Source organism: Procambarus clarkii, chromosome 48, assembly GCF_040958095.1.
Source record: "Procambarus clarkii isolate CNS0578487 chromosome 48, FALCON_Pclarkii_2.0, whole genome shotgun sequence".
Taxonomy (NCBI): Eukaryota; Metazoa; Arthropoda; class Malacostraca; order Decapoda; family Cambaridae; genus Procambarus; species Procambarus clarkii.
The window spans coordinates 37,239,979-37,264,569 of NC_091197.1; the positions used below are offsets into that span (position 1 = coordinate 37,239,979).

General features: G+C 45.7%; 2 protein-coding genes across 2 annotated transcripts in view; one reads left to right on the plus strand and one right to left on the minus strand.

The window, feature by feature from the left end:
• The first annotated feature begins 845 nt into the window (after positions 1-845).
• On the plus strand, positions 846-1,316 carry LOC138351216 (uncharacterized). The gene has a single exon (XM_069302860.1). It carries the CDS (start codon positions 846-848, stop codon positions 1,314-1,316), a length of 471 nt encoding a protein of 156 aa, XP_069158961.1.
• A 13,832-nt stretch (positions 1,317-15,148) lies between these two features.
• Positions 15,149-24,591, minus strand: part of LOC138351217 (uncharacterized) — a 263,113-nt gene continuing 253,670 nt past the window's right edge. The window contains exon 2 of the mRNA XM_069302861.1: positions 15,149-15,266. Within this exon, the coding sequence (XP_069158962.1) occupies positions 15,149-15,266 (118 nt within the window). The remainder of the gene's footprint in view (positions 15,267-24,591) is intronic.

Sequence of the window (24,591 nt, forward strand, 5' to 3'; positions counted from 1 at the left end):
TCGTGGCCGTCCTCCTATCACCGTAACCGGCGTTGGGAAACGGCTCTGGCGAGGTTGCGTATTGGCCATACTCGCTTAACCCATGGTCACTTGATGGAGCGCCGCCCTGCTCCTTATTGTCCTAGCTGCATTGTCCCTCTTACGGTCGTGCATGTCCTTCTTGAATGTCCTGACTTCCAGGACGAGCGTGTGTCTTGCTTTCCGACCGCCCCTCGCGGTCACCTGTCCCTCAATAGAATTCTTGGTGACTCGGATACTTTTGATATCGTTCGCCTTATGCGTTTTTATTCTCGTATTGGCATCCTTGGTGATATTTAGCGCCCTCTGATTATTCTGCACATTTGATGGTGCTACATAGCCTTCCCGGTTTGGTGCCTTCTTTTGATAATTACTTACTTACTTGGGCATTCGGTGATGTTGTGTGGGAGATCACGCCGCAGTTCCTGCTCACAGAGTTTGCAACTGGAGTGCTCTGCATTGGGAGGTCCATCACCTGTAGCCACCTGCCACAGGTAACGGTAACAGTCTGGTGAACGTTTTGTGCTGCCCATAAATATAGGTTTCAGATCTGAACAAATCATAGCTTTTTATACTAGTACTTTCAGGTCGTTGCGAGTCAGTAATTTCTTTATCCTCAGACCTGAGTGTTTGGAACAATATAGTTTTGACAGAAGAGATGGAGATACCTAGATCTAATTCAACTTCATCTTTGTTACCCGCTAATTTGGCTGCAATGTCTGTCTCCTCATGATGGGTTATATTTGTGTGAAGGTATTCATATAAAGGAGATTCGTGACCCTATACTCTTTGCAGCAATTAGGTCATTTATAATTGGTTGTATGACTATGGCTACCCGCGTGGCTATGGTGCATGTTCCCACGTGGCGTATGGCTACTCGCGTGGCTATGGTGCATGTTCCCACGTGGCGCATGGCTACCCGCGTGGCTATGGTGCATGTTCCCACGTGGCGTATGGCTACCCGCGTGGCTATGGTGCATGTTCCCACGTGGCGTATGGCTACCCGCGTGGCTATGGTGCATGTTCCCACGTGGCGCATGGCTACCCGCGTGGCTATGGTGCATGTTCCCACGTGGCGTATGGCTACCCGCGTGGCTATGGTGCATGTTCCCACGTGGCGTATGGCTACCCGCGTGGCTATGGTGCATGTTCCCACGTGGCGCATGGCTACCCGCGTGGCTATGGCGCATGTTCCCACGTGGCGCATGGCTATGACGCATGTTCCCACGTGGCGCATGGCTATGGCTACCCGCGTGGCTATAGTACATATTCCTGTTCCCTTCCAATCGCAGATATGACACATTTAAATTATTATTGAAATAAGGATTTTACTAGATTGTGAGAGGCTCACCCGGTTTTGGGGTGTTTCCTACCTTCTAACTGGAACGTCATTAATAATATTAAAAAGCCTCATAATAAAATTTAGACTATTTAGGACAAACCGGAAACGAGGTACTCTCGTTATTTATTTAGAGGTTGCAGCTCCTGAAGAACGTAGGGATGTCTCGTATTACGAGTGCAAACGTAGCTGCTTTACACACAGAAATCACAATTGCGTGATGCATCAAATGAACAAATCCACTTTTTCCGTGTTGTAGCTCAGTCGATTAAGGCAGCGTCTGGGATGCTCTCGGTCGCAGGTTCGAATCCTCGTCACGGTCCTTGTGGATTTGTTCGTAGCTGCTTCTTTCTGCTGCCTCACGAGAGCAGTGTTCTTTCCTCAACGGCCACTCTCCTTCCCCAGCTCAGTCACGTTACTGGAAACCGGCTCAATTTTGTCCATTTATGGACGAAGGAAGGGAGGCGTTAATTTTAATGGTCAGTTTAAATGATCCAGTCACAGGGAAGTCTTTTTTATTAATTTTAACACTAAACTGGGAGTTTTAAGTGATTGTTAATATTATATTTATATATTTTGTTGTGACGGGGCAATATATATATCCCGTGTTCAAGGGAAAATTCCGATGTGATCTCGTTTTCTTTGAACGAGTTATTAAATTAATTTTTGTTAGATTTTACCTGGTTGATGGGGTTCTGGGAGTTCTTCTACTCCCCAAGCCCGGCCCGAGGCCAGGCTTGACTTGTGAGAGTTTGGTCCACCAGGCTGTTGCTTGGAGCGGCCCGCAGGCCCACATACCCACCACAGCCCGGTTGGTCCGGCACTCTTTGGAGAAAATGATCTAGTTTTCTCTTGGAGTTGTCCACGGTTGTTCCTGCAATATTTCTTATGCTCTCTGGTAGGACGCTGAACAACCGTGGACCTCTGATGTTTATACAGTGTTCTCTGACTGTGCCTATGCAACCCATCCTCCGAATTGACAGTACGATTTAATTACAAGTGTAATAAGTACATTTCCTTACAGTCATACACAGTGCATAATTACACTTATAGGCTGTTACATTTACCTCCCCATTTATTCTCCTCGTTTTGTATCAAGACACTCAGAATTTTAGAATGAAGTTGTCAAGTTCAAATTGCTATACACAAGTTTTAAAAATTAAGAATTTCTTTTTCAGTTGTTAAGCAATAGAGATTTTATACAAAATTGGAAAATATCCTGAGTGACTTTACAATTTATTGATATATTTTAGTTTTGTTTTATTAGTATTATAAAACTATAATATCAATATAGTTATAGGTTAAGCACTAATTGTAATTAAGAAGCAATAAAATTATTATCATCAAAAACTAAGACGGTTAGGTGAGGTCGTGGTTTTCTATTCAGTTTTTCAGGTAAACTCAAATATTCACAATATAATTGACAGTACGATTTAATACTAAGTGAAAATAAGTACAATTCCTGACTGCTATGAATAGTACATAATTGCACTTATTTGTGCTCTTACATTTACCTTTCATTTTTGGAGGACGGGCTGAGCTATGGCCAGCCCGTCGGCCGAGCGGACAGCACGCTGGACTTGTGATCCTGGGGTCCTGGGTTCGATCCCAGGCGCTGGCGAGAAACAATGGGCAGAGTTTCTTTCACCCTATGCCCCTGTTACCTAGCAGTAAAATAGGTACCTGGGTGTTAGTCAGCTGTCACGGGCTGCTTCCTGGGGGTGGAGGCCTGGTCGAGGACCGGGCCGCGGGGACACTAAAAAGCCTCGAAATCATCTCAAGATAACCTCAAGATGGCACCTCTGCTCTTCACTTGACCTCTGATGTTTATACAGTGTTCTCTGATTGTGCCTATGACACCCCTGCTCCTCATTGGTTCTATTTTGCATTTTCTTCCATATCGTTCACTCCAGTACGTTGTTATTTTACTGTGTAGATTTGGGACCTGGCCCTCCAGTATCTTCAATGTGTATATTATTTGATATCTCTCTTGTCTTCTTTCTAATGAGTACGTTTGTAGAGCTTTGAGACGCTCTCAATAATTTAGGTGCTTTATCGCATCTATGTATGCCGTATATGTTTTTGTATTCCCTCTATTTCAGCAATCTCTCCTGCTCTGAAGGGGGAAGTGAGTACTGAGCAGTACTCAAGACGGGACAACACAAGTAACTTGTATAGTACAACCATTGTGATGGGATCCCTGGATTTGAAAGTTCTCACAGCAGCGCAATTATTTGCATATTGTAACTAGGATTATTAGGGTAGGGCGGTTTTTTCCGACAAACGTGGCACTCCTCTCAGTGTATGTATACTGAGAGGTGTATATACCTCTCCTCTTAGGTGTATATACACCTCTCCTCCGCCTCTACCCCACCTCTCAGTGTATATACACTGAGAAGTGGGGTACACCTCTCAGTGTATATACACAGAGAAGTGAGGTACACCTCTCAGTGTATATACACAGAGAAGTGGGGTACACCTCTCAGTGTATCTACACTGAGAAGTGGGGTACACCTCTCAGTGTATATACACAGAGAAGTGGGGTACACCTCTCAGTGTATATACACAGAGAAGTGGGGTACACATTTGGGCAAAATATCCACTACAGATGTTGGTGATTGATAATGTTCTAAACAGAACATTTTATAATTCAAATCTCTTCAGTGAAACAATTCTCTCAGTTTACAAATATAATTATGTATACACCTGTATACATAATTGTATAATATGTATAACTATTAAATTGTATTGTTGTTAAGATTTTTCTATTTAGTAAGTATTATTCATATGTAAATCATCAGATTACTGCCTAGAAGAGGTGGAGACGGTGGTGCCCGTTTTTCTGGAGCTAGGCTCCATCGCAGTCAAATGAGCCACTAGCTTTACCTTGGATGTTTAAAGGCATCTATTGAAGGAAACCCAAGTAGTTATTTATGAGCCAGTTGCTTATAATATTTGTGACTTGAAGCCATAAATAATCAAGCCTTGGCATCCAAAACAAATATTACTTAACATAGACTGTCACAAGAGCTGCCGGCAGCGCTGTGGAGGGCACCAGCGCGGGTGGGGCCTGCCTCCACTCTTCAGTCAGTCCGTTATCATGGTGTTTTAAGACATTCACCAAGACCATGACAGGTCAATTTCTCCTCCCCACACTAACTATAACATCAAGTGAGGAGTCTTGGTGTGGCTGCCGTGGGGTGAGGACGTGTTGCCTGACCTCTCCGGTGGTTGGTGGAAGTTTGCCAGTTTGGCCGGCAGGGGGTGTGCGTGTCTCTGCCTGCCTGGTCAGTGCTGATGTGGCTTGCAGGATGGGGAGTACCTCTTGGCCCTGTAGGGTGGGCTCAGTCCGTGGGCCTCGAGTTTTCTGGCCGTGCTGGTTATTCTGAGGTGGAGCTTGTGTTGTGAGAGATGCTTCGTATCCATGTGGTGGATGTTTATGGCGGCAAGTTGGTGACTGTACATCCGGCTATTGTCAAGTTCACAGAGGAGGTGGCGTATCGGGAGTTTCTCCGTCGCTACGAGGGGCGGACTTGCCGGACGGTGTGGGCACTGTGACCATCTCCGATCGTAGTGGTGCCCTCACTTATGTCAGTGTTCATGGAACGCCCTTGGAGTTTCCGGAGAGACTGCTGCAGTGTTACTTCGGCCAGTTTGGCGCCGTTGTTAGTGTGCGGTTGCACCTGCTCTCCTTGGGAACGCTCAAGGTTGTGCGGACGAACATTCGCACCCTGGGAATGCGACTACGATCGGAAGTTCCGTCCTCCATGAGGTTCCTGGGATACCACATTCGGATGTTTTACGCCCGCCAGCCTAGGACGTGTTATCGTTGTGGCCTTTTGGGCCATCAGGCTACTGGGTGCTCTGCGCCTGCCATTGCGCCGTGACCCTCTTCTGGGAGGAGGATTTCTCGCCACTCCCTGTGGGGGAGGATTCTGTAGGTGAGGATGTGGACATCCCGTTAGCTGATGCGGCTCCCACTGCGTCGCCCGGCGGCCATCCAGATGTTGCAGCTGTTGTTGCAACTCCTCCTGGTGTTGCAGTGCCGTCGGTTGTTCTTCCTGCTCCTGTCGCTAGCCCAGCTGCTCCCGTGGATCTTCCAGGTGGTCTCTGCGAGACGTCGACGTCGTCCTTTTCCTCGTCTTCTGCTGCTGAGCCTGGCCCTGCGCCCTCACCTCGCGTCTCGGCTGTTCTGGGTGCTGGGGTGGCTGCAGAGCCTACTGCTGTGTGTGGTCCGGTTCCCCCTGTGGTAGAGGCTGCTGCCGTTCTGCGTCGAGCGTCAGTTCGTCCGGCTGGTGATGTCCGTGTTTCTGGGTCTGCCTCCGGCTCTGACAATGTCTGGCTGGAGCCTAAGCGTTCCCGGCGTTCATCTTCTGCCTGGGAGGATGTGGGTGACTTCAGTGACCGTGAGTCTTCGAGTGTCGATGGAGTGGTTCCGGATGTGTCGCGGTCTACACAGTTGGTGGTGGCGGAGGTCCACGTGCCTGCTGATGCCGGTGCCAGTGTTTTTAATGTGCCTTCTGTTTTTTCTCCCTCAGGGGGCTCTCCGCAGTGGGGGGTGGTGGCTTAACCTTCCGTGGATGGTGCAGATGCTGGTGCGGGCTGTGACCTGGTGGTGAAATTGAAAAAGGATGCTCGCGGGAAGGGGACCCTGTCGGTGCCGGGTTGTGTGGACGTTGCTGCGGGTGCCCGTGTGGTGTTGCCCACTGCCACTCTGTCTCCCATGCGGATATGTGTTGGGGTCCCGGAGGATGTGTTGCCATTGTCTGTGATGCCACCGGGACACTGGTGTAGGATTGCCAAGTTTTCGTTGTCTGAGAATGTGGTGGCCTTTCGTGCTGCGAGGCTTCCCTAAGTGTGGGGGCGCATGACGACTGTTCCCCTCGGATGTGATACCATTTGGATCCCCAGTTTGTGGGTCTTTGTTTCCGAGGTTCCGAATGCTATGCGTTCCCCAGTGGATGAGGACGGCGCTGAGGGGTGGTTGCACTGGGAGGCGTCCAATGTGAGGTTCCCGAGAGACAAATTTTCAGGAAAGTGTGTGTTGATATACTCTCTATGCGCTTGTCTGTGTGATGTTAAGTGCCCCTATGGCTGCTTGCTTGTCCTTGCCTGTTTTTGTTCAAATTGTTATGTATTGATGATGTTTTTATCCATGTTTTATGTATTTCATGTTTTGTTTTTCGTTGCATGGAATTTATTTCATGTGTTTTCTTGTCCTTATGTGCTAGTGCCTCTCCATTTGTAATTAATGAGGCCGATGCCTTGTTTTTCCTTGTCCTGTTCCTGTGATTACGTTATTGGGTTGGGGTTTTGGGTGTTTTGTATTGTGATTTTGTTGTATTTTTTATTGTTGTATACTGTGTCTGTCATGCGATGTGCTTGTTATTTCTGTTGTATTGTTGTTGGCTCTTCAGGCCGGTGTATTTGTGGTTTGCTATGTTTAGTTCTTTTGCATTTTTGTCTTTATTTTATTGTATTTAATTGCATGCTTGCATGTAAAAATAAAAAAAAATAAAAAAATAAAAAAGTCAAGTGACACCTCAAACAATCTTGTGTAGTAGTTTGGCCAAACGTACATGTGCATGAGTTTATTTTTTTTATTTATATAAAAATCCAAAATACAAACCACATAACAAGGAAAGAACATAGAAAATAATACAAATCGGCATACAACACAACACATGGCATAGGAAACAGGTAAATGACATCACAGAAAAGGCAAAAGAAACAACAACAAAGGGAACAGCAAGACAAACACCCCTAGAACATAAAGGGGTGGAGAGCAAAATACCATCCCGGGGTCCCCAGACCCCACACAGAGGAGCACAGTAATACACAAAAGACGCGCCAGATACATAAGAGCAATAAGCACACATACGTAGCATAAAAAGGCACAAAGAAAATGTGTACAGAACAAAATAATGAAGTACACACACAGCCCACGTAACAAACACAGGGAAGCACACCACACACAACCCACGTAACAAACACAGGGAAGCACACCATACACAGCCCACGTAACAAACACAGGGAAGCACACCATACACAGCCCACGTAACAAACACAGGGAAGCACACCATACACAGCCCACGTAACAAACACAGGGAAGCACAGCATACACAACCCACGTAACAAACACAGGGAAACACACCATACACAACCCACAACCATACCATAACACACTGATAGAGAAACCACAATGTACGAACAAAAAATACATACAAAGAAACAAGAATACATATAGGACACAGAAGACATGTACACAACATGGAAAGAAAAGCACACGAATAAACAAAAGTAAATATACACATGAACAAAGCATATAAATGGGTACACAATACATGCAAAGGCAGAACAGGGCACACGCGCAAATGACCAGAAGGCTGGAGGGACATAAGCACATAACATAAGCCACACCAAATACACCACTACATCAGGTCAATAGTACAACCAGCCACTAAAAGAGAGACACACAACCAGAAGCATAAAACCACAAACACACACGCAAACCCCACACAAACAAACCCAGAAAAAAAACAGAACACGCAGGAACCAGGAAAACAAAAACACCCCCACTCAGACCCACACACGCAACCCCCCTCACACCCATGCACACACATACGCAACCCCCCTCACACCCATGCACACACACACGCAACCCCCTCACACCCATGCACACACACACGCAACCCCCCTCACACCCATGCACACACACACGCAACCCCCCTCACACCCATGCACACACACACGCAACCCCCCTCACACCCATGCACACACACACGCAACCCCCCTCACACCCATGCACACACACACGCAACCCCCCTCACACCCATGCACACACACACGCAACCCCCCTCACACCCATGCACCCATATACGCAACCCCCCCTCACACCCATGCACCCACACACGCAACCCCCCTCACACCCATGCACCCACACACGCAACCCCCCCTCACACCCATGCACCCACACACAAGCAACACCACAGCACACAAAAATCAACGAGAATAATATTTCTCGGGGAACTTCCTCGACGGATACTTCCGCTTATAAACAACCCAAATCAAAAGCTCCAGGTCGGTAACGGGACGGCCCTCACGATGCCGCAGGATCTCCATATACTCGGGGATCTCCACACCCGGCGGAAGCGGGCGATCCCAATCACAGGGCGTCGAAGACGAAGAACCCCTCTGGGGAGACCGGAACACCGCCGCCAAGGAAGTAGGGGACATCGGAGCAGCTGGCAGGGGTTGCCGAGGCGGCAATACTGTCCCCGACAAAGCAGGAGACACAGAAGAAACGGCTAGAGACGAAATAGGGGACGGGGGGGAGGGCACGGAACCTTCAGCGCGAGCAGTTTTCTTCAAGACCACCACCAGGTCTCCACGCCCACTCTCAACCCCGCAAGGGTGAACTACCCCCACGAGGAACCGGAACTATCCGACACAGGCGACGCACCTGAAGCAGGAGACACAGGTCCCACATGGCCCCCACCCTCACAGCAGGAGCCACAGCAGGAGCCACACCAGGGCCCACACCATCCACCGGACCCACACCAGCACTAGACGCACCATCGTCGCACTCCACAGAGGAACAGCTCTCAGAAGAAACGTCAACACACGCCGCATCCTCACACACCTCCGCCCTCGCACAAGGTTGGGGGGGGGGGGAAAGCACCCGTATCCGGACGCGATCGCTTGGGAACAGGCCGTTGGTCATCGGAGCTGTTTCCCCCTGCAACAGGCACCCGAGAGGAGTCGGCGGCAGGCCGCCCCACAATCGGGGGAGCAAGACCCGGCAAAATGTCAGCCTCAACAACACAGGGGACGAGACCGCCACTCACAGAGGAGACAGGAGAAGGAACAGGCGCGACCATGGGAGGGGAAGGGACCATCACAGGTGAAGAAGCCCGCAGGGACATCGAAGGCGACAGAGGCGCAGAGACGAAAACAGGAGCAGAAGCCGGCGGAACTGAAGACAGACTGCACCACGGAAGCACCCGAATGTGGATGCACCTCCGCATCCACCGAGCGTCGAAGGCGCGAATCAGGGGCCCCTAGGTCCGCAGAGCACACCGGGAGGGCAGACAGATCAGGGCCAGATGAAGCAGCCGCCGGAACCACCGCAGGAACCACACCAGGCACCTCCACAGGGCGAGAATCCACCGGGGAATCCCCACGCACAGACAAGCGAGGAAAGTCAGCCTCCAGGAAGACCGAAGGGGCCTCAGCACGAGGAGCGTCGCAACCGGCTGCTACGTGGCCCTCAGCACCACACCGGAAACACATGTGCGGGTTTGACCTTGATAAAAGATCCGCATAGAGAGCCCACGAAACGAAACCCGGGAAGGAATAGGGCTCTTAATCCGCATGACGAGCGTGCGTGCACCCAGCCAGATCCCTTTCTGCCAGCCTGCACTCAAAGTGTTGAACCGGTGCTTCACCACCACACCAAACCGCGTAAACATTGGCATGAGTTCCGCCTCAGGGAAGGTCACCGGCACGCCGTGAACACTCACAAACGTCAAGGGCCCCAGGGATCCGAGATCTCTACAGACACAGCCGAAGCCGGAAGAGGAAGCGAGCGGCCATCCCAGTGAGCCACTAACTCCTGGTAAACAAGCGACGTGGCAAACGACACCGCAACACAGGTAAGCGATATCTTTTCTAGTCCCAGGAGATCGGAGACATCGACACGGAGCACGTCCAGGAGAGCAATCTCCACAATGGGCCAGTCCACAGCAGCAGAAAAATCCAGCCGTCGAATACGGCTACCACCAGCCACCTCCATACCGCCAGGCGGAGCCCCGACTAGCGGGCGCTCCACACCACCACTCAGCAAAGGCAAACGACGACTGACAGCTCAAGCCCGACGTCTGCACTCTCTCACCACAAGGTCCAACTAGTCATGTGCATGAGTGGTCGTTAGTCGGTGGTTGAGCGCGGTTATGGGCATATCAACAAGTCATAAAGTAAGCGCCATTACATCTTTCAGCATACTTTGCTAACTAGTGTTATATGAGTTTATGTTGTCCTCACATGTGATTTTTTTTTTACTGTTGCCGCTGGAGTCGGCTAGTTTATTGTGCACCCCATACTCATCCTGTGAGCGGTAGCGCAAAAAGCATTACAGAGGGCACAAAAGGTCTTTATCAGACCTCAACGGAGATTATTACATTAACAATTTCATCTATCCTTCACACCTTATAATTACAATGCTAGCTAGTTACAGAGAATGTTCTATTTCAAGAGTTATATGTTTACATTAAATCATTATACATTAATGGTAGGTCTTATCGCTATTATATAATTCTTGGAGCAATGGAGATATTACAGAGTCATGGGGATGCTGCTGTTTATTATTAGTTTTCACAATACACTACTTGTTTCTTAATCTCATATGTCGTTGATCTACTGGAAGCGAAATATGGATACAGTGCAAGGATTTCAGGTATTTTATCCTTAGTAATTATATAGTTCCTCATTTCGTACAACGTGAGTTAAGATTTATTTCCAAATGGCTCAATTTGACTACAGTCCAAGATATAGTGTTGGAGTGTGTGTCCCTGTCTTTGTCCACACACTGCACTTTACTTCATCTAGATCTCTATACAACCCGAACTGCCAGAGATACTTGTAGCAAAGTCTTATTCTAGCCGTGACAACGTCTGTTAGTCTGCTGACTTTGTTACTTGCCCCATACACATGTTTTACTTCACACATTTCATTGTGATGAACAATGGACCTGCTAGTTCCAGTTTGCACTGTTCTACTTTCTTCAAATTCATCCATGAGTTCTCATCTAATGACACTTTTAAGGGACATATTTGATAACTCAAGATTCCGTTCAATACTGTCCTTATTTACTGCAGCCTTAGCAAGGGCGTCAACTTTGTCATGTTCGTGCAGGCCAATGTGAGAAGGAATCCACAACATTTTTATATTTACCCTCTTGCTAAGTGTGCTTATATATCTACGTCTAGCTTCCGAGACAAGCACCTTATTACTTGATTGCAAACTATTTATTGCTAGCAGTGAGGAAAGGGAGTCAGAAATAATTAAGCTGTCTACTTCAGCGTTGTCAATAATTTCGAGTGCTACCAGTATTGCTAGCAACTCAGCTTGCATTGTGGATGCCCAGTTACTGACTCTTATATTCTTTTCTATTGTGCTGCCATCGGGCTGATGAGCAATAACAGCACTTCCTGCCCTCCCTGTGGCACTATTGAGGGATCTGTCAGTGTATATGGTCTGTGCTATGTTGTTTTCAGCTTGTATATTGTGAATGTGTTCTATGGTGCTTAATTTAGCAGCAAGCTGAGCATGAAGGTTGTTTGTGATTAGTTTCTTGGTGGGGTATGCAGGGGTCAGGATGTCAAAAGGTACAATCTGCCAGGGTGGAAGGAAGTGCTGTACTCTTTCATCTGTATATACATCGTGCAGTCCCATCATTTTAATATGAGTGGCTGTTCTTTGAATCCATTTAGACTCGCTAGTTCCATTTCGTATGTGTTCTAACAGTTCAACTGACACAATGTTGTTTTTGTTATCACGCAGAAGCTTTAGGCCCATCATAAGATTAATTTCAAATATTCTGTCTTGAATGCTAGGTATATTTTATTCTTTCCGCATGTTGAGAACTTTGGTAGTTATAGGACAGCCAAGTATAATTCTGAGTGCTTCATTTTGCATTTTTTCCAGTCTATCAATACTTTTGCTATTTTGCAGGACTAAAGCTGGTGCATGATAGTCTATCAGAGACCTTATAAATGCTAAGTACATCATTTTTGCTATTCTAATATTTATACCGTATTTAGGGGTGTACCCCACTACAGTTCTGAGAGCCAGGAGTCAGATTCACGAAGCAGTTACGCTAGCACTTAAGAACCTGTACATCTTTTCTCAATCTTTGGCAGCTTAGTTTACAATTATTAAACTGTTAATGAGCTCCGAAGCATCAGGAGGCTGTTTATAATATCAACAGATGATTGGGAACTTTTCATGGTGAGGCATACCATGAAATGTAACGTAACCAAAGCCGTCAAAGATTGATGAAAGATGTACACGTTCGTAAGTACTTGCGTAACTGCTTCGTGAATCTGGCCCTTTGAGTCTGTCTCTACATTGTTGATGTAACTTATTGACTGCAGTTAAGGTACAAGGGACAGAGACACCAAGGTATTTGAAAGAAGAGAAAGTCTATTGTTTTGTTATCTTTCTAAGTTTTCGTGGTCCACTTTCGCAATTACCAATTTGTTTGTTAAATTCCTTAGTTTTCGCAGCGTTGATTACAAGACCAAGGCTCTCACAAGCTGTATATATACAATTTAAGACTGTGCATTTCGCGGAGGGTTTTAGTATGTATAAGGATGTCATCTGCATAGCTGATAGTGATGTTTGTCGGACTAGTTGAGATTACGTTAAGTAAGGTATTAATTAGAACATTAAACAAGGTAGGACTGAGTACTCCTCCTTGTGGGGTACCTAGATGCATTAATTTAGTTTCCCTTCTGTAGCCTTGGAACAGCGCAGAGGCCTTCCGGTTGGTAAGATAGCCCCGTATCCATTGTAATAATTGTCCACCTATATCCATTCTCGATAATTCATACATAATCACTTCCCTATTAGCAATATCAAAGGCATTTGTTTAAATCGAGAAATGTTGTGTACTTGAGCCTTTTATTTCCATGGACAGTAAGGTTGTGATACAGTTGTGTACACTTTTACCATGTGTGAACCCATTGATATCAGGTGACATGTGCTCTTTAACTCTATACAATAATCTATTAAGCACCATTCTCTCAAAGGTTTTGCACATGCAACTGGTCAGTGAGATGGGACGGAAAGCATCAGGTTGGCCAGGCTAGGGTACAGGTGCAGTAAGACTGGTGGTACTGGCACCAGTACCATGATACTGGCAGTTGCCCAGTGGCATAACTCGCATTAAACAATTCTAATAATGGGTTACCGGGTACACGATGTAGGAGTCTTAAAATATCATAGGTGATACCGTCCTCACAAGGAGCAGTGCTACTGACCCTGGAGACCGCTGCATCCAATTCATAATCTGTATATGGAACATCACATTCATCATGTTGCTTGCTCAACATGAAATTTATGAGAGAATTTCTGTCTGTGGAGCTCGCCTGCAATTTCTCGCCTGCAATTTCTAGTGCTAGCTGGTAACATTCCAAAGCTGGAAACCTGAGCCCATTTTGTAATTAACTGATTGGCTTTCTGTAGCGGGTTTGGGTGTGAAACTTGTCTATTATTTTTACCAATAATTTTGTTTATGCCTTTCCAGGGCATAAACTCCCAGGGGAGTATGCAGGGCATGTATAACCTGCATACTCCCAGGAAAGTATGCAGGTTAAGTCCACTAACAAAACCCTCCCATTCATTTTGTCTCAGTTCAGTCATTCTCTCCCTTGCCGCTGCAAGCGCGGCCTGAAACAGTTTTAACATTTGAGGAGTTCTAAGGCTCTTATATGCTTTACCTGTCTGTCAAGCAATTGATTTAAGTTTATTTAGAAGCTGCAGTCTATAAAGAGTTTATAAGATTTAAGTCTTGCTCTTTCCTTACTGCTAGCGTGCGTCTACTCAGCTTAGTGCCAGGTAGGTCAACATTAGCCACGTGTATGTTAGCTGTTATGGCTAAATGGTCAGACATTAAGTCATCCATAATATCAGTCTCATGAGTAGTGTGTGACAGGTTAAAGTCAATGCACCTATCGAGCATTCCTCCATATATTTGCGTTGGTTGATTCTTACTGATAATTTGAACATCATCATATGCATCGAGAAGTGCCAACAATCTTCTAACATTTTTGTGAATATAACAGCTGTCTTGTTCTGGATATGAACCCGTCACCCATTGGAATTTGCACGAGATTGAACCACGGCCAGACTCCTATAGCCAGCTAAGGCCAGACTCCTATAGCCAGCTAAGGCCAGACTCCTATAGCCAGCTAAGGCCAGACTCCTATAGCCAGCTAAGGCCAGACTCCTATAGCCAGCTAAGGCCAGACTCCTATAGCCAGCTAAGGCCAGACTCCTATAGCCAGCTAAGGCCAGACTCCTATAGCCAGCTAAGGCCAGACTCCTATAGCCAGCTAAGGCCAGACTCCTATAGCCAGCTAAGGCCAGACTCCTATAGCCAGCTAAGGCCAGACTCCTATAGCCAGCTAAGGCCAGACTCCTATAGCCAGCTAAGGCCAGACTCCTATAGCCAGCTAAGGCCAGACTCCTATAGCCAGCTAAGGCCAGACTCCTATAGCCAGCTAAGGCCAGACTCCTATAGCCAGCTAAGGCCAGACTCCTATAGCCAGCTAAGGCCAGACTCCTATAGCCAGCTAAGGCCAGACTCCTATAGCCAGCTAAGGCCAGACTCCTATAGCCAGCTAAGGCTTATGTCCTTTAAATTACCTAATTCTTACTGACGCTAAATGGTTTGTGTTAATATGAAACTTACACTGTCCAGTTGTTGGTAATATTTAAAGTTAGATTTTACATCATAGTCAAATTCTGGTCTGAGGTCATTTGGCAGTGCTGTTGAGGTCTAAATTAATTGGACGTCCCAAGTATTATATTTGTTTGTGCAGGGTGCATGGTCAACAGCTTGGCTGGTCACTTGGGTTTGTGCAGGGTGCATGGTCAACAGCTTGGCTGGTCACTTGGGTCTGTGCAGGGTGCATGGTCAACAGCTTGGCTGGTCACTTGGGTCTGTGCAGGGTGCATGGTCAACAGCTTGGCTGGTCACTTGGGTCTGTGCAGGGAACTGCACTTGAGTCAGAACTTGAGGATGAGGGTTGAGTCCTGCTTCAGCTCCGGGCCCTTGCTCACCCGCTGAGCGGTGTGGGTGGCAGGCGCCGCCTCCACACTCAGGCTGGCCAACAGTTCCGTGAACCTGTGGGGGGGGGGGCTTGGTGTTACTACTAAGACTTAACTGTTACTACTAAGACTTAACTGTTACTACTAAGACTTAACTGTTACTACTAAGACTTAACTGTTACTACTAAGACTTACCTGTTAATACAAAGACTTAACTGTTACTACTAAGGCTTAACTGTTGCTTCTAAGACTTACCTGTTAATACAAAGACTTAACTGTTACTACTAAGACATAACTGTTAATACAAAGACTTAACTGTTACTACTAAGACTTAACTGTTACTACTAAGACTTAACTGTTGTTTGTAAGACTTAACTGTTACTTCTAAGACTTAACTGTTACTACTAAGATTTAACTGTTGCTTCTAAGACTTAACTGTTACTTCTAAGACTTAACTGTTGCTTCTAAGACTTAACGGTTACTACTAAGACTTAACTGTTGCTTCTAAGACTTAACTGTTACTTCTAAGACTTAACTGTTGTTTGTAAGACTTAACTGTTGCTTCTAAGACTTAACTGTTACTACTAAGTCTTAACTGTTACTACTAAGTCTTAACTGTTATTACTAAGTCTTATCTGTTATTACTAAGTCTTATCTATTACTACTAAGGCTTAACTGTTGCTTCTAAGACTTACTGTTAATACAAAGACTTAACTGTTACTACTAAGGCTTAACTGTTGCTTCTAAGACTTACCTGTTAATACAAAGACTTAACTGTTACTACTAAGGCTTAACTGTTGCTTCTAAGACTTACCTGTTAATACAAAGACTTAACTGTTACTACTAAGACTTACCTGTTAATACAAAGACTTAACTGTTACTACTAAGACTTAACTGTTAATACAAAGACTTAACTGTTACTACTAAGACTTAACTGTTACTACTAAGACTTAACTGTTAATACAAAGACTTAACTGTTACTACTAAGACATAACTGTTGCTTCTAAGACTTAACTGTTGTTTGCAAGACTTAACTGTTACTTCTAAGACTTAACTGTTGTTTGTAAGACTTAACTGTTGCTTCTAAGACTTAACTGTTGTTTGTAAGACTTAACTGTTACTTCTAAGACTTAACTGTTGTTTGTAAGACTTAACTATTACTACTAAATTTGCAATTTTATTAAGCTTGATAAACCTCTTAATACTTAAATTATATATTTATCAGAAACTTAAATTGATAAATTGATTAATTATAAATAAACCATTTAATTTGTTACATTTCTGCCCTTTAATTTTAAGTGTTTGTCTTGTATACTTTCTGATGTTGCTGTGTTGTTAAGGCATTTGTCTGATGTTCCTGTGTTGTTAAGGGAGTTGTCTGATGTTGCTGTATTGTTAAGGGAGTTGTCTGATGTTGCTGTATTGTTAAGGGAGTTGTCTGATGTTGCTGTATTGTTAAGGGAGTTGTCTGATGTTGCTGTATTGTTAAGGGAGTTGTCTGATGTTGCTGTATTGTTAAGGGAGTTGTCTGATGTTGCTGTGTTGTTAAGGGAGTTGTCTGATGTCCCTGTATTGTTAAGGGAGTTGTCTGATGTTCCTGTATTGTTAAGGGAGTTGTCTGATGTTCCTGTATTGTTAAGGGATTTGTAAACTTGGAGGATTTATCTTCCTTTATTTTACATATTTATTTTGCGTATTAGTGGCTTTAGGTATTGTATGTACTGGCTGTATCTATATGTCCTACAGTGTGTTGGTAACGCTCCTTCTATGTATGTACTTTTCCTGAATAAAATATTATTATTATTATTATTATTATTATTATTATTATTATTATTATTATTATTATTATTATGGTATATTTATCTAACTGTCATTACCCTCTGATGTTGGCATGATACATTTTTAATTTAAGAAATGACTGAGTTATTAAATTAATTAGTTATCTGTATCGTAGGTGATTAACTGTTTGAATCCAACCCATCCTGCTGTTTACATAGTAGTTTTTGTAACTATGTGCACCATAGTACAAATATTGACATATTAAGGAATCAGATAGTACAATTTTGTTCTATTCACTTCACAATAGTCTTAGGTATCTGGGGCCAGATTCACGAAAGCACTTACGCAAGCACTTACGAACCTGTACATCTTTTCTCAATCTTTGGCGGCTTTGTTTACAATTATTAAACAGCTAATGAGCTCCGAAGCACCAGGAAGCTGTTTATAACAATAACAACAGTTGAATGGGAAGTTTTCATGCTTGTAAACTGTTTAATAAATGTAACCAAAGCCGTCAAAGATTGAGGAAAGATGTACACGTTCGTAAGTGCTTGCGTAAGTTCTTTCATGAATCTGACCCCTGTTCTTTATTATTTCTTATATCACTGTATTATTATTTAAATTTAAATTTAAATACATCATTGTATTCAACTCCCTATTTTTTGTACCCTTATAATGTAAAAAATAAAAAATCCTCTTATTCATTTTGTCCACACCCTCATTTTATAGCCTAATTTGTCATTTTGTCCACACCTTCTCCTCATACTATAGCCTAATTTATAACCACATATACATATGTATATGTATGAATAGTGAGTATAACTTAATTGAGTACAACAGTCTACGAAGTCTGTTGCCCAGTTATACACGTGAGTATAACCCTTCAACATAGGCTATGAGGTATGTTGCCCAGTTATACACGTGAGTATAACTCTCCACCATAGACTATGAGGTATGTTGGACAGTTATACACGTGAGTATATTTCTCCAACATATATACCAGACGTGACATTAACAGTGTGAGCGCCATATATACCAGGAGGCGCCGTAAGCTGAATATAACACTTCCTGAGCGTCGGGGAATTGTTTAATTTCCTGGAAGAACTATTGAATTTATTTCCTCCCATCACAAGTTAAAAGTATGAATGAATTAAACATCTTGTAAATCTGTTTATAATTTTCGCAGGGGAGGAGGCGTCTGAGCGACCCGGATTCAAGCAACAGTTACACAAACACTTACGAACCTGTACATCTTTTCTCAATCTTTGGCGGCTTTGTTTACAATCATTAGACAGTTAATGAGCTCCGAAGCACCAGGAGGCTGTTTATAACAATAACAACAGTTGATTGGGAAGCTTTCATGCTTGTAAACTGTTTAATAAATGTAACCAAAGCCGTCAAAGATTGAGGAAAGATGAACATGTTCGTAAGTACTTGCGTAACTGCTTTATGAATTCGCGTCCCAGGAGAGCGGAGAGTCACGACAGAAAACGGTACTGGCCGGTCTTTGGAGGGGAGACTTGTTTCTTTTTATCAGACGATGAACTTTTGGCTCACTTGTTGTCAGAGACAAGAAGCCTGTATCTTGTATCGAGTTTCCCCCCCCCCCCTTGGCCGACCTACTGACCTTCTCCAGGTTGCGACCCATAACAGATTGGGCATCAGAATTATAATGATGATATTTTAGGGATTTTATAAATATATTAAAGACAATATGGCCACTAGTCCCACACATATTACTCACACATTAACTTATAATAGATCTACCGTCATAAACAAATGTTAGGCTTAGTTTCAGTGTAAACCAGACCAAAAATACAATATACAGTAAATGGAAACTTGCTCCTAATTAATATAGCCTACTAACAAAATCTAAAAGTTAAAATACGCAAGAATTTGCAATTTTTGCATTTGCATGAAAATGTATTCCATAGACAAGACAAATTAGGTACGAAGATAAAACCTAAAGTCGAGACATTATTAGGATTCACGAGAAGGATTCGAACCCACACACTTAGTACTGCCAAGCACACGCTGTACACCACCGCGCCACGACATGATAAACAGCAACATTACACACAGAAATCACAATAGCGCGATGCATCAAATGAACATAAATAATTCTTTTAACAATGTCGTAGCTCATCGATTAAGGCAGCGTCTGGGATCCTCTCGGACGTAGGTTCGAACCCTCATCACAGCCCTTGTGGATTTGTTTGTAAAAGCAATGAAATCTGGCATTCAACTGAATCCTCTAGGGACTCTGAGGCTTCTACTGAAGCCCAGTCAGGGGGTCCACACACTGCCCCCCCCCGTACTGTGGCTGTGGTCCAGCAGGTCCACCTCCAGGTCCAGACTCCATACACACAGCACCACCATACACACAGCACCACCATACACACAGCACCACCATACACATAGCACCACCATACACACAGCATCACCATACACATAGCACCACCATACACACAGCGTCACTATACACCTAGCACCATCATACACACAGAACGACAATACAGCATTACCATACACAGAGCACGACGACACACACAGCATCACCATACAAAAAGAACCACTATACACACACCACCACAATACACACAGGACCAATATACACCCAGCATCTCCATACACACAGTGCTACCATACAAACAGCGTCACAATACACACAGCGTCACCATACACACAGCACCACCATACACACAGCACCACCATACATACAGCACCACCATACATACAGCACCACCATACACACAGCACCACCATACACACAGCATCACCATACACACAGCACCACCATACACACAGCACCACCACACACACAGCACCACCATACACACAGCACCACCATACATACAGCACCACCATACACTCATCACCACTATACACACAGTATCACCGTACGCACAGCACCACCATACACACAGCACCACCATACACACAGCATCACCATACACACAGTACCACCATACACACAGCATCCCAATACACACTCATCATCACAATACACACAGCATCATAATACACACAGCATCACCATACACACAGTACCACCATACACACAGCGTCGTAATACACACTCATCATCACAATACACTCAGCATCATAATACACACAGCATCACCATACACACAGTACCACCATACACACAGCACCACCATACATAACAAAATCATAATATATACACAGCACCACCATAAACACAGCGTCACCATACAAACAGCACCACCATACAAACAGCACCACCATACACACAGCACCACCATACAAACAGCACCACCATACACACAGCATCACCATACAAACAGCACCACCATACACACACCACCACCATACACACAGCATCACCATACAAACAGCACCACCATACACACACCACCACCATACACACACCACCACCATACACACAGCACACCATACACACAGCACCACCATACACACACCACCACCATACACACAGCATCACCATACACACAGTGCCACCATACAAACAGCATCACAATACAACAACGTCACCATACACACAGCACCACCATACACACAGTATCACCAAATACAAAGCACCACCATACACACAGCACCACCATACACACAGCACCCCCATACTCACAGCACCACCATACACACAGCACCACCATACTCACAGCACCACCATACACACAGCACCACCATACTCACAGCACCACCATACACACAGCATCACCATACACACAGCACCACCATACACACAGAACCACCATACACACAGCAACACCATACACACAGCACCACCATACACACAGTACCACCATACACACAGCACCACCATACACACAGCACCACCATACACACAGCACCACCATACACACAGCACCACCATACACACAGCACGACCTTACACAAAGCACCACCATACACACAGCACCACCTTACACACAGCACCACCATACACACAGCACAACCTTACACACAGCACCACCATACACACAGCACCACCATACACACAGCACCACCATACACACAGCACCACCTTACACACAGCACCACCATACACACAGCACCACCATACACACAGCACCACCATACACACAGCACCACCATACACACAGCACCACCTTACACACAGCACCACCATACACACAGCACCACCATACACACAGCACCACCATACACACAGCACCACCATACACACAGCGCCACCATACACACAGCACCACCATACACACAGCACCACCATAAACACAGCGTCACCATACAAACAGCACCACCATACAAACAGCACCACCATACACACAGCATCACCATACAAACAGCACCACCATACACACACCACCACCATACACACAGCATCACCATACAAACAGCACCACCATACACACACCACCACCATACACACACCACCACCATACACACAGCACACCATACACACAGCACCACCATACACACACCATCACCATACACACAGCATCACCATACACACAGTGCCACCATACAAACAGCATCACAATACAACAACGTCACCATACACACAGCACCATCATACACACAGTATCACCAAATACAAAGCACCACCATACACACAGCACCACCATACACACAGCACCACCATACTCACAGCACCACCATACACACAGCACCACCATACTCACAGCACCACCATACACACAGCACCACCATACTCACAGCACCACCATACACACAGCATCACCATACACACAGCACCACCATACACACAGAACCACCATACACACAGCAACACCATACACACAGCACCACCATACACACAGTACCACCATACACACAGCACCACCATACACACAGCACCACCATACACACAGCACCACCATACACACAGCACCACCATACACACAGCACCACCTTACACACAGCACCACCATACACACAGCACCACCTTACACACAGCACCACCATACACACAGCACCACCATACACACAGCACCACCATACACACAGCACCACCTTACACACAGCACCACCATACACACAGCACCACCATACACACAGCACCACCTTACACACAGCACCACCATACACACAGCACCACCATACACACAGCACCACCATACACACAGCACCACCACACACACAGCACCACCATACACACAGCACCACCATACATACAGCACCACCATACACTCATCACCACTATACACACAGTATCACCGTACGCACAGCACCACCATACACACAGCACCACCATACACACAGCATCACCATACACACAGTACCACCATACACACAGCATCCCAATACACACTCATCATCACAATACACACAGCATCATAATACACACAGCATCACCATACACACAGTACCACCATACACACAGCGTCGTAATACACACTCATCATCACAATACACTCAGCATCATAATACACACAGCATCACCATACACACAGTACCACCATACACACAGCACCACCATACATAACAAAATCATAATATATACACAGCACCACCATAAACACAGCGTCACCATACAAACAGCACCACCATACAAACAGCACCACCATACACACAGCACCACCATACAAACAGCACCACCATACACACAGCATCACCATACAAACAGCACCACCATACACACACCACCACCATACACACAGCATCACCATACAAACAGCACCACCATACACACACCACCACCATACACACACCACCACCATACACACAGCACACCATACACACAGCACCACCATACACACACCACCACCATACACACAGCATCACCATACACACAGTGCCACCATACAAACAGCATCACAATACAACAACGTCACCATACACACAGCACCACCATACACACAGTATCACCAAATACAAAGCACCACCATACACACAGCACCACCATACACACAGCACCCCCATACTCACAGCACCACCATACACACAGCACCACCATACTCACAGCACCACCATACACACAGCACCACCATACTCACAGCACCACCATACACACAGCATCACCATACACACAGCACCACCATACACACAGAACCACCATACACACAGCAACACCATACACACAGCACCACCATACACACAGTACCACCATACACACAGCACCACCATACACACAGCACCACCATACACACAGCACCACCATACACACAGCACCACCATACACACAGCACGACCTTACACAAAGCACCACCATACACACAGCACCACCTTACACACAGCACCACCATACACACAGCACAACCTTACACACAGCACCACCATACACACAGCACCACCATACACACAGCACCACCATACACACAGCACCACCTTACACACAGCACCACCATACACACAGCACCACCATACACACAGCACCACCATACACACAGCACCACCATACACACAGCACCACCTTACACACAGCACCACCATACACACAGCACCACCATACACACAGCACCACCATACACACAGCACCACCATACACACAGCGCCACCATACACACAGCACCACCATACACACAGCACCACCATAAACACAGCGTCACCATACAAACAGCACCACCATACAAACAGCACCACCATACACACAGCATCACCATACAAACAGCACCACCATACACACACCACCACCATACACACAGCATCACCATCCAAACAGCACCACCATACACACACCACCACCATACACACACCACCACCATACACACAGCACACCATACACACAGCACCACCATACACACACCACCACCATACACACAGCATCACCATACACACAGTGCCACCATACAAACAGCATCACAATACAACAACGTCACCATACACACAGCACCATCATACACACAGTATCACCAAATACAAAGCACCACCATACACACAGCACCACCATACACACAGCACCACCATACTCACAGCACCACCATACACACACCACCACCATACTCACAGCACCACCATACACACAGCACCACCATACTCACAGCACCACCATACACACAGCACCACCATACTCACAGCACCACCATACACACAGAACCACCATACACACAGCAACACCATACACACAGCACCACCATACACACAGTACCACCATACGCACAGCACCACCATACACACAGCACCACCATACACACAGCACCACCATACACACAGCACCACCATACACACAGCACCACCTTACACACAGCACCACCATACACACAGCACCACCTTACACACAGCACCACCATACACACAGCACCACCATACACACAGCACCACCATACACACAGCACCACCTTACACACAGCACCACCATACACACAGCACCACCATACACACAGCACCACCTTACACACAGCACCACCATACACACAGCACCACCATACACACAGCACCACCATACACACAGCACCACCTTACACACAGCACCACCATACACACAGCACCACCATACACACAGCACCACCATACACACAGCACCACCTTACACACAGCACCACCATACACACAGCACCACCATACACACAGCACCACCTTACACACAGCACCACCATACACACAGCACCACCATACACACAGCACCACCTTACACACAGCATTACCATACACACAGCACCACCATACACACAAACATCCCTATACACACAGCACCACCATACACACAGCACCACTATACACACAGCACCACCATACAC

Coding starts and splice junctions, on each gene's coding strand:
- LOC138351216 (XM_069302860.1), top strand. CDS start 846: ATGGCTACCCGCGTGGCTATGGTGCATGTTCCCACGTGGCGTATGGCT.